Genomic DNA, 13,970 nt, shown 5'->3' with positions numbered 1-13,970 from the left:
TTCTTCATGAAGGCTATTTTCATCAGCTATTCTTATTTTCTTCAATACAGGATATCTTAAATTAAAACATTTTCCGTAGAGAAGATGATTTTAAAAAAGAATATTCTGGCTGCATCGTATAACAACATTTGCATAATTTTATTATTTAGACAACTGCCCCTTCAATAAAATAGAAGTCGAACATTTTTCTATCTTATGATTGGTAATGATAAATCAACAAAATTACTCTCTGAAAAGTCACTCTAATTGTATAAACAGGTACTTCAAAGTTGATATTAAAATCATGCTGGAGATCTCATGGAAAGTATTTAATTGAAAGTATTTATTTAGTCTTGGGAGACAAGGCTTTCCAACAAACAGCTGATATTCAAAATGACACGTAATTGTGCTCCTTTACCAGCTGTCCTGTTTTTATATTCCCATTAAGCAGAATTTATTTAAAACACTTGCTATGAGCTTCAACTCGACATTTCGATACTAGTATTTAGACGATAAATTAACAATAAACAATTGTTACTTTCATTCATGGAGAGTCAAAGGCTGATGAAGGTCTCGAGGGGTGTAAATTATGTCACTAAGTTACACTATTTATGATTATTCTTGGTGAGTATTCGATTTTAGGGTTGTCACGTGGTCATATAATATAAATAGTCGAAGCGTGGAGAACAAGTAATTCTGCCGCTAGCTAGAAAGCAAGGTAAATCAAGGGCTGAACTTGTTGATGGATACTTCGTCCGATTATACCTTCCATGTAATACGACTGTACAAATTATTTGACAAGAAACTGGCAAAGTAACAAATGAGGACATTCCTTGAACGTTTAGATATAGAATGGGGAGTTGGGGGTTGGTCGAGAGCATCATGTAGTTTTCTTCAGGAAGTCGATTGTTCCGGAAGTTGTTTGTTGCGTTATTTCGTCAATATACGAGATGCTGAAACAATCTGTTCCCGTGACTTCTATTTCTACACGTCCTCTGACATAAACAGGCCACTCCCCTCCCGGTGGGTACACGCTTATCAAACCATGAGACCTACATGTGGGGTCGGTCGTATACAGAGGCGAGTGAAGCGAGGACGAGAACACCTCGATTTCCTTGTGCTCTCTTCTGTCTTTTTGACGATCTTCACCCACATGACTGATATTAACACTGATAGATCGTTTTGTACCAATGGCTAAAGGTTCATCTACTTCAAAAAACTTTTCAAAGCAATCATCAGATCTCCATTGTCCGTCTTCTAGGAAACTTTTGGATACATCATGGACATGGGGATTGAATTTTTTAAGAACTGCTATTCCGTACGTGTATGGACACATTCGAGTTTGGATTACACTGCTATCATATCCAAAAATCACTGCACCCTTCAAAACAGCCAATCCTGCGTCTAAAGGAATCTTGACGTCATATCCCGGGAAACTCTCTCTGAATATACTTTGCACCATCTTTGATTCCGAAAATCCTCCAACCATTATTAACGTTTTTATTTGTTGACACTGAACATTTTCCTTTATAATGGTCTTTACTAAATTTATAGTTTTATCACATATTTCCTTAAAGTGATCTTGGAAATAAGAACAACTAACGTTTATCTTATTTCTCTTCCTTGCCTTAATTGTTTCATCCAATTCTGCGTTTTTTATTGCCGTTTCTAAACTTTTGGCATAGAGATCCATAAGTGAATTGGGAATGTCGAGTGATATCGTTTCGTTTCTGTCTTCAGAAATCAATCTCTTCTTTATTTCAATAATCTGTAACAAATCAAAGAAGTCATCCATATTATTTTTACAGAATTCATGGAATATGGAATCCCCAAAAAGTTTGACAAATAGTTCAAGGAAGCATTTGTTGACTTTGTTTCCTCCCCACGGTCCCCCCGAGGCCTTATACAGGTTCTGAAACTTGCCTGCCGCCGAAACTTTCTGAACTGTGATGTCTGAAGTTCCACCTATGAATAAAAGTAAGACAGTTTTGAGAACATATCCCCCTGGATTGTTTAATTTATGATTATACCTAAAATACAGAAATAGAAAATCCTTTGGATACCTACCACCTAAATCGATAACAACATATGGCTGATCTACCACGAATTCAGGAGGTTCCTCCCTTTGGACAGTTCTGTCTGGTGTAAGCCGCTTACAGTAAAGTGCTGCGGCCTCGGGCTCAAGAGCCAATGCAAGACGTTGTCGACACATTCCCGCCTAAATGGATCGAAATAAAAGTAAGATTTTCTTTCTAATTATTCCATATGTCATGTGTTTTATTTTTAACAATATGACTTTATCTATAAGTCATTCAGTGTGAGATTAGTTTTTCTTTTGTTTTTTGAATTTTATTTTATGGACCGTTACATCTTTCTAGGGGATTTTTCATGCCTTTTAGCAAATTTAAAGTGATCAAAACATTTAATGTATTTCGAAAAACGACAGATTTTAAACACCTTTCAGTTCAATTTACTGAGTATAGGTTTTCAACTAAACTAAGTAGTAGAAATTGGTATTCTATTGCAATATTTACCATGACGGCAGCCTCTCTCATGAACTGCTTTGCTGCATCACTCCATATCGCTGGGACCGTCACCACATAGAAGATGAATTCCTCCATTACACCCATGTTACGCCCTTGAAGCATGTCAAGAAAGTGTCCTCGGAGGAATTTTAAAGATTCTGCAAATATTTTTAGGGCTGATGCGTATTTTCCGTGGATATCTTGGATCATTGAACTTTCAGTTAAATCCTGAAGAAGGAACAGGAGATGTATATTTTTTATGCGCCCGAATCGAAAGATCCGAGGCGTATATTGTTTTTGTCTGTCCTGTCTGTCTGTCTGTCTGTTTGACTGTTTATCTGTTTATCTGTTTGTCTGCAAACTTTAACCTTTGCCATAACTTTTGAACCATGAGTGATAGAGACTTCATACTTGGTATGAATACTCCACTAATTAAGCTCTTTCAAATGACACTAAGGTCAATGACCTTGTGACCTTGACAGTGACCTACATGCTAAAAATAGTTTTTTCTGCAAACTTTTACCTTCGCCATAACTTTTGAAACATAAAAGATAGAGACTTCATATTTGGTATGCATACACCACTAATTATGCTCTTTTAAATGACACCATGGTCAATGACCTTGTGACCTTGACTGTGACCTATACGCTAAATATAACTTTTTTGTCGGCAAACCTTATCCTTTGCCATAACTTTTGAAAGAAGAAAGATAGAGACTTAATATTTAGCATGCATACACCACTGATTAAGCCCTTTCACATGACACCAAGGTCAATGACCTTGACTTTGATCTATATGCTAAATATATGGGGTTTTTTTTAACTTTGTTGCCGCCGGGCGCATAGTGTTTCACGAACACATCTTGTTTAATAATTACAAGTACATGTAGGCCTACTTCAAATTGACAATAAAAGACTCATTACTTCTAATTAAACAAGATGTGTTTGTGAAATACTGGTGCCCCTGTTTTGCAACATTGCGAAGGTTAAACTTTTTCAAATGCAATTCAAATACCTTGGTACCCAAATTAAGCCCTTCTCACAAGAAATACAGTTGTGAAGTAAGCCAGCAACACCTGTTCAAAAGTTATGGCCAAGGTTTAAGTTTTTAAAAGGTAGAACGAAGTCCAGGGTCAAGGTCAAATTTGTTGGTATCCAATGTCTTGTCACAAAGAATACAAATATGAAGTATGAAAGTCTTAGCATCAACCGTTGAAAGGTTATGGCCAAAGTTTGGTATTTTTGTGTAAAAGTGTGTAAAACTCCAAGGTCAAAGGTCAAATTTGGTGATACCCAAAAAAGGTCTTTTCACGAGATATATACCTGTGAAATATGAAAGCCATAGCACCACCTAGTCAAAAGTTATGGGCAAGGTTAAATTTTTGCGGACAGACAGACGGATGGACAGGGCAAATACTTTATACCCCAAATCTTCAATTACGGGGGCAAAAATATAATCTAAATGATATTTTAAAATGAAAATTGAATTAGTGTCGGAAGCAGTATATTTATGCTTGCATATTCATTATAAATAGCACCTACAAACCTTATCATATAAATCCATTTTGAAGTCTTTGAAATAAAACCAATCTGCATCTTTTTCATCTTCGGCTAATTTGGCAAATTTAGTATTCGCTTCATGTCCGAAGACCTGGAAATTCATGATGGGGTCCAGTAAGATGGCCGTGGGTGTCTTGTGAGACAGCAGATCGCTCTCCCAGTGGCTGGAGTAAATATCACACCCATTGTTTGTGAGATTTTGTCTGGGGGCAAAAGCATACCCGGAATACGATGTGCCAAGATCTATAGCACAAATCATTACACATTCCGTCGACATTCTTTGTATCCACTAGTGATAAAATAAGGAACACATCTTTGTGTTATTACGCAGAAAAGTTTCTTGCAAAACAATAATTGATCCACTGAGCACCTGTCTACTTTCGGTTTGCTTGTAAAGGCAAATACGGGAGCACAGGTGGACAACGGAACTCACCTTTAATCATGTTTGAAAGTACATTGATAAATAAGTGGATATGTGGGAGAATGTACAAGGCTAATACAGACACCTACAGTATATACTAGCTTATAAAATTTCTGGAAGTCATTTTGGTCCAGAAGTTGATGTCCGAATAATAAGCTATGGAGTGAATCATGGAATGAGGGTTGATTTTTTTCAGTGGTAGGGCGTCTTTTTACAGAGGAAAGGGTCTAGTGTCGCCTTAAGGCCCTTAGTGGGTCGAGTGTATTTAGTCCTGGTGGAGGCCCAAGGGGCAAAGCTCCCAGATGTTCACGAATTTTAGTGATTTTAAAAGAATTAAGAGTTCGTTAACCCTATAACTGGCCTTCATAGGTATAGTAATACACAATTCTACAAACATTTTGTATCAATAGTCATACTGAATAAAATTTCTCATCCGAGAACTTTTTTTACTCATACTTATAACTGCACTATGGTACATATCACAAATCCAGGGACAGAGGTGAATTCAATGGAAGGCATTTCAACGTGTAATCAGTTAATCATTATACATTCACACTGTCAGTGACAGCCTTGTTTAAAAAGGTAGACTGTTTTAAGTCCAGCAATTCTAGATCGGTGCCTTGACATGCTTTGGATGTAAATCTCAAGAACACGTAAGCAAACAACGTCTTAAAATTAAACCACTAGACAGCAATATCTTTACTGAGAGCAAACGTTGAGCAAAAAAAGGAGCTAAAACAAGCTGTAGCTTTGGCCCATAAACTTGCACAATCCATGGATAAAGGGTGACAACAAGATCTCATCATCATAAACTCTTTGAAACCCTTTGTTAAGTTCCCGGCACACCAACGAGGACAAGATTGTTTGCAGTTGATGCAGAGAGAGCCTCGAGGTTTTCCAGTACCTGCTTAAAGACAAACATCACAGGTAGTTTATACCGTCAAGTATTTAGGAGTCAACATGCATAGATGAATTATATGGAGATAACGAACAGTATTCGATATCAAAGTCCATAAAACAATAAAGAAAATAGAAGCAGAGCAAACAAGGACCTCCAAAACATCAGAGGTGGGATCAGGTACCATGGAGGAGTGAGCATCCCCTGCCGACCGATCACACCCGCCTTGTGCTACTTGTCATGATCGGGAAATAACGGAAAAATCCGTCGTCAATTCAGAGTATAAATAATGAACTAACAATTAGTATGAATAACGTCAGTCAGCAATTAAATCATTTAAATGATAAATTATATTTGCTGATAAGGTCAATGTATCGACCATAGAACTTAGAAACAAAGTGATGACTTTGTATCTAGATCTAAAGTGAAAACATTTGGTAAATAAGATTGTCAAGAAAGGCAACCAAAAGGTAAGGATTTTTGAAGAGAAAGGAAAAGATTTCTTCTAGCCCGGAAACGAGGACCCACTTGTTATTCCAAACCAGGCTTATTGTGCATCAATGTGAAATCCACATCATGTTGAATTAAAGTTAAAAAGCTTGAGATGGTCCACCATGAGAGGATACTGCAATAAAAGCAGCGGGACATATTGATGATTACGTCATTTTACGTCTTATTCCAGAATTTTTTTTCTCATTTATAGCAACGTCACCACAAACAGGTGAAGGGCTTCCAATTGAGACCTTTGCTTTTTACTCTGGGCCGTTGAGTAACGAGGGATCTTTATCGTGCAAACACCTCTCCTGACACAGGGCTTCAGTTTTAAAAGTCTCATCCGAAGGACCTGCAGCTTTAACTTCAAAGTACCGAGCGTTTGACGAAGGAATTTATCATCTTAGGTCAGTCGCGGCCGGGGTTCGAACCCACGACCTTTCGATCACAGAGCGAGGCGTGACAGATACATTTAAGTTGGGAGAACATTTACTAGGAGCCTTTCAGGGTCATTCAAAATTTCCAATACCTTATTGTGTATCTACAACTTAAGGACACCACTTATTGTATATCTACAACTTAAGGACACCACTTATTGTACTCCAAGAAGATGAATCACTAGAAGTTAAAGTACTGAAGGAGAAAAAGAAGAAAAAAGTGTAATATACCGGTATGCACTGATGGAACCAGGGTGATAAAAATATGCAAAAACTTTCATTAGAAATTGTGTGTATAATTAAGAAAAAAACAAAGTACCCAGGTAAGTGTTTGCTTTAATATCTAAATTCTATGAGTCTTTAATTTGTCACTCTTCTGTACATGTATTCTGAACAAGTTACAATAAAATCGGGCAAAGGAACTACACCATTTTTCAGATTATAAGTTAGTGCTGGATGATTTGTTTTATCTACCCATGAATAGACCTCATCGCCATTTTCAAAAATTTTTTCGGCTTGAAGCTGTCCTACAATGCTTCCAAGATTTAATCTTCTATATTCTGGCATCACATGCAGCATTCCACAACATCCATACTCTTGCTGAAGTATCCAAGCTACTGGTTTGTCATCTTTATTGAGAATGCACGTGCTTGGCAATATGTTAATCATGTGTACAATATATTCTTTAGCTTCTCTATATTGCAAATTACTGAGGACTAACTCCACGTTTTCCTCTTCTAAACGTTTCTCTTTAAAGCCATCAGGAAGTGTACTGAAAAAAGACAACATAGATCGTAGGGTTCGTAACTACTAGTTTTTTTTACGAGTATGTACAGACTACCTAGAATTAATAATTCTTGACTCTTGCAATGAAATACATATTGTTCTTTTACATAAGTATTTCGGATCTGAAAATCGTATGCAGGTAACAACATTGTCTTTGTTTGTTTGTATTCCCAACAACCAGAATGAACTTTGAATTGCCATATCTATATATTGGATTCCAAAACTTCTTAGAAATCCTAATAGATACATAGCAGGTTCCCGTATATGTTCTACCAAGCCTCTATCTTTATTTCTCACAAAAATATTAACAGTGGTGAAAGAGAAACATCAGGAGAACTGTGCAACAATATACTAAAAATGAAGTAAATTAGATTTGGATGGTTGAAAATTCCAGGAAACTTTTGGAAAATCACAAAATTTTACCAAAATTTACAGTATAAAAAGTTACTTTTCAACTTTATATACAACTATTCCCCATGCACGATGATTTGAAGTCCAGGCTTTTTGATATCATCGACAGCTGCTTTTTCAATACAAATGGAACTCTTAAAATCACTTACCTTACCATAAGTCATTTGAAAAATTATTTTGTTAACAAGAGGCCCAGGGGCCACAGCGCTCACCTGAGCACATCGGCTAGGGAAAAGCACATATCAGATCAGAACTGAAAGTTTACTGAGGTGGGGGGGGGCTTTAATTTTCACTCCCCAGGGGATCATGATTTGAACGAACTAGAATCTACACTACATGAAGATGATTCCATATAAATATTACTAATCATGGCTTTGAAGTACATGTACTTGAAAAGAAGATTTTAAAAGGTTTCCCTATATATTCCTATGTAAAACTTTTAACGGCCATTGTGGCCACACCCTACCCCCGGGGGTCATGATTTGAACAAATTTGAATTTACACTACCTGAGGATGCTTCCCTATAAGTTTCATCTTTCCTGGCACAGTGGTTCTTGAGAAGAAGATTTTTAAAACATACCATCAAATGTTCACTATTTCTCAATTATCTCCCCTTGAATCAGGGCGTGGCCCTTCATTTGAACAAACTTGAATCCCCTTCACCAAAGGATACTTTTGCCAAGTTTGGTTGAAATTGGCCCAGTGGTTCTTGAGAAGAAGTCTAAAATGTGAAAAGTTAACGACAACAACGACGACGACAACAACGACAACAACGACGACGACGACAGACAACAGACAAATTTTGATCAGAAAAGCTCACTTGAGCCTTCGGCTCAGGTGAGCTAAAAAGCATTCTGATTGTACATACTAGTACTCTAAAGTTGATATTGAGAAGTGCTTAAGTTTCTGATGGAAAATATTCGTGTGATTTTCAACAATGTATTGGAATTCCCATGGGTACCAATTGCGCCCTGTTATTAGCATGTACCTATCTTTGTATTCATATAAAACAGAATTTGTCAAAAATCCTATTCGTTAAAAGAAGAAAACACTTGCGGTGGTCTTCAATTCGACATTTAGATACCATGTATATCGACGAGGCATTGTCAGTTAATAATGGTTATTTCTATTGTTATGTCAATACGATATATCCTGGTGAGCTTGAAAGGGTTTAAAGATCGATCACTGTTTGTTTTCTTCAATACAGTTTACAGGTGATACGTGGTATAAGCGTGAATAGAGGTAAAATTGATGATGGAAAAGTTAGAGTCATCTCGTTTGTCATACAATTTAGTAGTTAGGCCACACGAATTTAATTTCTTGTTCGTCGGACATTGAAGAAAAAAGTACGAGCGGGCTAGCGGTTAAATAATAATATTATTACTTTATTGTAGGCAAAATTTTTAGGCGGGGCGTGAAAAAATTTGAGCGGATAATTATAAGTAGAGTAAGTAGATTAAAAGTACAATAAATAGAGCGGAAATTGAGCAGAAGATGGCACAGAATTCCCATGGTGCCGGAAATTTAAATTAATATTATTTGATAAGTTTTGTTTAATTACGAGCGCGCGGGTCCGACGAACAAAAAAAATTATTGGTGTGGCCTTAGTTGTCCTTTACCGTCTATATTGAATAGGCATCTAAATAGGAAGCGGATGTGGTAGACTGATGTGCCCTTTATTTCGAGATCATTTGGATATATCAAATTGAATGGAAATATTTTCCTTGTGCAGAATTTTTTTTAAGATAGATTTTGCCTCAAATAGAAATATAGAAGGAGGTCGTCTTATAAAGGTGTCATATTGTAATTTTTGATATTTACCGGGTGGTAGTATATACGAAAATTACTATATGACAAAGGAGCAAAAAAAATGGTTATAGTGTTCATCGGAATTTCAACGTTGTTTTTAACTGATAGTTTCTAACGATATTTACTTAAACACACAAAGAACCTAAATGAGTTACATGAATTTTTTAACATTCTTTTAAACATTGTACAATATGTGATAGTATTGATTTTATATACAGTCAATTCTCGAATTATCGCCATTCGATTCATCGCCATTTTCGCAATACCGCCATGATTTCCCAAGAACGTTTTTCCTGCTATATAAAATTCTCTTTATAACGCCAAATTCAATTCTTTATTTCCTTATGCCAAACGGCATATCAGACAGATACATGTACATAATGGTTGTATTACAAACAAGGTATACATATATTCAGATCTTACAATTGTATAATAAATGTTTACATAACATATCATGAGCTATGAACAGTTTAATAAATCTTTTCTTCGTTGTAAAGCAATGAACAAAAATTTTCCAAATTTAGACATTTCTTTAACATTTTGTACACTTAACAGTTGAATTAATTTAAAGACACTAGGTTTCTTAACATAATACTGTTTTATATATTGGATTCTGAGATCTTGATAAATAGGACATTTCAATATAAAATGGAATTCATCTTCTACATCATTTAAGTCACATAATAAGCATTTTCTGTTAATTCTGTTTTCATTAACATATCTACCTTCTTCTACCCGTAATTTATGACTAGACAGTCTAAAGCTTGTAATACATTTTTTGTATGCATGTTTAATAGGTTTTGATAAATAATTCTGTAAACAAAAATGGTCTATAAAATGTTGATACAACTTTCCTTTAGTAGACATCTTAATACTATGAAGGATTTCTTGACTATACACATCAAAGAATCTTTGCTTAACAATAACATATTCTCTACGAGTGTCAAAGTTTTGAAACAAGAGATAACTTAAACCAAGCTTATCAAATTCATTCTTAATTTCAGTAAACCATTTGTCATTATTCCTTACTCTTTCTTCATAACAAGCTTTCAATATACAGTTGTTTGTATTTTTAAGTTTAAGCCAATATTTCAAAATTTGAAGTTTCCTTAAAAAATACAAAGGTAATCTGCCTAATTCATAATATACCATATTGTTTGGAGTACATAATTTCACACCCAAGACTTTCTTACAAAAATTACTATGAATTTTTTCAACATCTTTAGCCTTGTGGAAACCCCATATTTCAGCTCCATATGACAAAACACTTTTCACATATGTATCAAAAACTGCACATTTTGTTTCTATGTTTAGATAATAATTATTCATTCTTGAGTTAATTGCAAAAAATGCCTTCCGACCTTGATCGGCAACATGCTTCTGAGTGATATTGAATTTCCCATTATAATTAAAAAGCATACCTAGGTAATTGAATTCATTGACAATTTCAAGTTCTTTATCCTCGTACATAAATTTTTCAGATATCTTTACATTTCCTTGATTTCTAAACACAACAATTTTTGTTTTTTCAGTGTTAAGTTTCAACTTCCATTCTTGATTATATAAAAGTAAAGAGTCTAACAATTTCTGCAGTGAATCAGCAGATTCAGCCATTAGTAAATTGAACTCAAAAGATGGACAGTTGTTTCTTATAAAATGTAATTCACAATCATTCACGAAAAGAGAGAACAATATTGGTGATAACACCTCACCCTGTAATAGACCAACTCTATTTTCAAAAAATTCAGACATCACACCATTTGACTTAATACATGATTTAACAATGGTATATAGTGATTTTATTGTTTTTAATAGTTTTCCTTCAATGCCCTGTTTTATTAACTTAACCCACAGGCTGCTCCTATCTATAAAATCAAATGCTTTTTTATAGTCTATAAAACAACAATATAGTCTTCCACCTCTGCGACTTAATTGTCTGGTAATCATTGTATGTAAAACAAAAATGGCATCAGTAGTAGAGAAACCTGGTTTAAAACCAAACTGAGCATCTGATAATATAGAGTTTTCCAAATCCCATTTTAATAGACGACTATTTAAGACAGATGTATAAAGTTTACCTAAACAACTAGTCAATGTGATACCTCTATAATTATTGGGGTCATTGGGGTCCCCCTTTTTGAATACAGGGACTATGTAACCTTGAGCCCACGATTCTGGAAAATACCCAGTACTAAATATAGAATTAAAAAGTTTAACTAGACATGGTACAATATGGCTTTTACATGTAATGAAAAAATCATTCAACATACAATCTTCTGCACAACTCTTATTGCGCTTTAATTTGTTAATTGCTTCATATACTTCTTCCCCCGATATCTCTCTATCTAACTCTTCAAAGATAGCATCCCCTGTTATATCATTATTTGACGGTTGATCCCTTTCTTCAAAACTTCTATGATCATCATCCATCAAATTTTGAAAGTATTCCACAAACTCATCAATAGATATTGACCTATCAGTACATGATTTTTTATCTTTTGAGAAAAGCTTAAAAAAGTGTTTAGGATTGTTCTTCCTTAAATATTCAAATAAATTTCCCTCATATCTCTTATAATACTTCCTACATTTATCTTCATACTTTTTATAAATTGTTTTATAGTGAATCAAAGATTGGTGATTTTCTGTAGATTTACACTTATTAAAGTTATGAAGTGCGTTCTTATATTCCATATATTTTGATTTACACTCATCATTGAACCATGGTTTATCTTCAGTTTTCTTATATCTTATTCCATTGCTGCTGGGAGTTCGTATATCACACTGAGGTAACACAATGTTGTTAATAACATCACAAAAGGATTTAACACAACTATTTACCTCATTCTGATTACATATAGGTGTATTAACAATGTTCATCAACTCTGACATATTATGTTGGAGAGCGTTTGTAATTTCAGTACAGTTCGCTTCGTTCCATTTTACAATTTTACTTACAGTCCGAACATTCCTACTTATATCTGTACATTCTTTTGTGTTACCGAAATTACTTTTATCACATTTTACATGGAAGAGTAATGGGGAATGATCAGAGAGAGTATTAAATGTACCAACATTGAATTTTTCAATATTCTGTATCATATCTTGTTCACATAGAAGGTAATCAATAACACTTGTTCCATTTGTACTGCAAAATGTTACACTACCACTAAGATCATCGGGATGTCTACCATTAACTATTCGTAAACCTACACTTCTACATAATGTTAACAATTGTCTACCATAATGGTTAATACATTTATCTTGTGTTTTTCTTTCAATGTTACAAATGTCAGAAGTATATAAGTAGAAAGGTTGTAATGTATCTGTAATATTTTCATTAATATTATCATTGGTGATATAATCATCATTTTCTCCGCATCTGGCATTGAAATCACCCGATATAAATATATGACCATAAGTACTATATTTAACAAGAAGATCATATAAGCATTGGAATAAGTCAATTTCCTCTCGCTCATAGAAAACACTTCCATGGGGAGGAAAATAACAGAAAATAAGGTATATAGGTTTACCATTGAGCTGAACATGATTTAGTTTTAACACTACTATAGTATCAGAGATATTTTCTAATAAGCAGACATATTTAAATATTTCTTTTCTAATAAATATAACTAAACCACCTCCTCTACCAGTCTTACGAGGAAATTTAAGTGATTCATAACCATCTACAAAAATTATGTTACAATCATTCTCTGTTATCCAACTTTCAGAAACACAAACCACATCTGCTGAATTAACTATATCAATAAATTCACTTTCTGTTTGCTTGTTCTTGAGTCCTTTGCCAATGTTCCAAGAAAGTACCCGGAGCGGATTAAGGCCGCGGATAGTGTCCAAGTCATTACATTTTGAAATCGGTCCCGCGACCGCAAGATCCTATCTTTCCATGGTCTCAACATCGGGTTCGGAGTTCTCCTCCTCATCGTACCCCAGGGCCTCGTCACCCTCATATAGTTCTCCGTTAACATACAGTCTGTCACGCACCAGTTTTACTCTGTCACCTTCTTCCCACAGTCTGTTCATTATCGGCTTTAGACAACGCCTCTTTTCTGCCATGGCTGATGGATATTGCCTATACACTCGGTATGGAGTTGATCGCAGGCGTGATGACTGCTTGAGGCACAAGTCAAGGTCACCTTGATATAAGAACCTTGCTACAATAGGTCTGTTATATCCTCGACGGTGACGCCCAAATCTGTGGATGTTAATGAACTCTATATGCCTATGGATACCCATTTCATTGGATAGGAAGCACTTCAATTTGTAGTAAAGGTCTTCTTCTTTACTTTCGTACCCCAAATTGTCGAATATCAGGTTCATCTTCATTGAGCGGTATTGTAGATCAGTAATATGCTCATCTGTCTGCTTGTTGACCCTTCTCACTTGATCTAGGTTCTGGGCCATGTTTTGTATCATGTTGGCATGTCTGTTTAACTCTGTTTGTGTTTTATTGGCTCCAGCAGATGCAACATCCTGGGAATGTTTAAGATCTTTCACATATTTCTGCATATCAAGTAAATGTTTTTCATGGTCCCTTAGTTTTGTCTGAATCTGACTCGACAATGTAGTGTTACAGATTTTCCCCTTACCCAAAACAACCCACAAGATTGGATCAACCCAATTTATGCCCTA

At 35.1% G+C, this 13,970-nt stretch overlaps 2 protein-coding genes across 3 annotated transcripts in view; both read right to left on the bottom strand.

The window, feature by feature from the left end:
• Positions 1 to 161: 161 nt before the first annotated feature.
• LOC134254952 (heat shock 70 kDa protein 12B-like) lies at positions 162 to 4,380 on the bottom strand. The gene is made up of 4 exons (XM_062737485.1): positions 4,050 to 4,380; positions 2,514 to 2,732; positions 2,047 to 2,197; positions 162 to 1,944 (listed from the first exon to the last, which is right to left on the bottom strand). The coding sequence occupies exons 1-4, from the start codon at positions 4,338 to 4,340 to the stop codon at positions 860 to 862; spliced, it is 1,746 nt and encodes a 581-aa protein (XP_062593469.1). The 5' UTR covers positions 4,341 to 4,380; the 3' UTR covers positions 162 to 859.
• A 2,255-nt stretch (positions 4,381 to 6,635) lies between these two features.
• The window catches only part of LOC134254954 (glycine N-acyltransferase-like), a 31,642-nt gene continuing 24,307 nt past the window's right edge, over positions 6,636 to 13,970 (bottom strand). For both annotated transcript variants that reach the window (XM_062737489.1, XM_062737488.1), the window contains one exon: positions 6,636 to 7,083. In XM_062737489.1, coding sequence (XP_062593473.1) covers positions 6,672 to 7,083 — 412 coding nt within the window. In that variant the 3' untranslated portion in view covers positions 6,636 to 6,671. The remainder of the gene's footprint in view (positions 7,084 to 13,970) is intronic.

This window comes from Saccostrea cucullata, unplaced genomic scaffold (assembly GCF_032062105.1).
Source record: "Saccostrea cucullata isolate Sc308-1 unplaced genomic scaffold, CSIRO_AGI_Scuc_v1 ctg4528, whole genome shotgun sequence".
Taxonomy (NCBI): Eukaryota; Metazoa; Mollusca; class Bivalvia; order Ostreida; family Ostreidae; genus Saccostrea; species Saccostrea cuccullata.
This window is presented reverse-complemented; position numbering and strand designations above follow the sequence as displayed.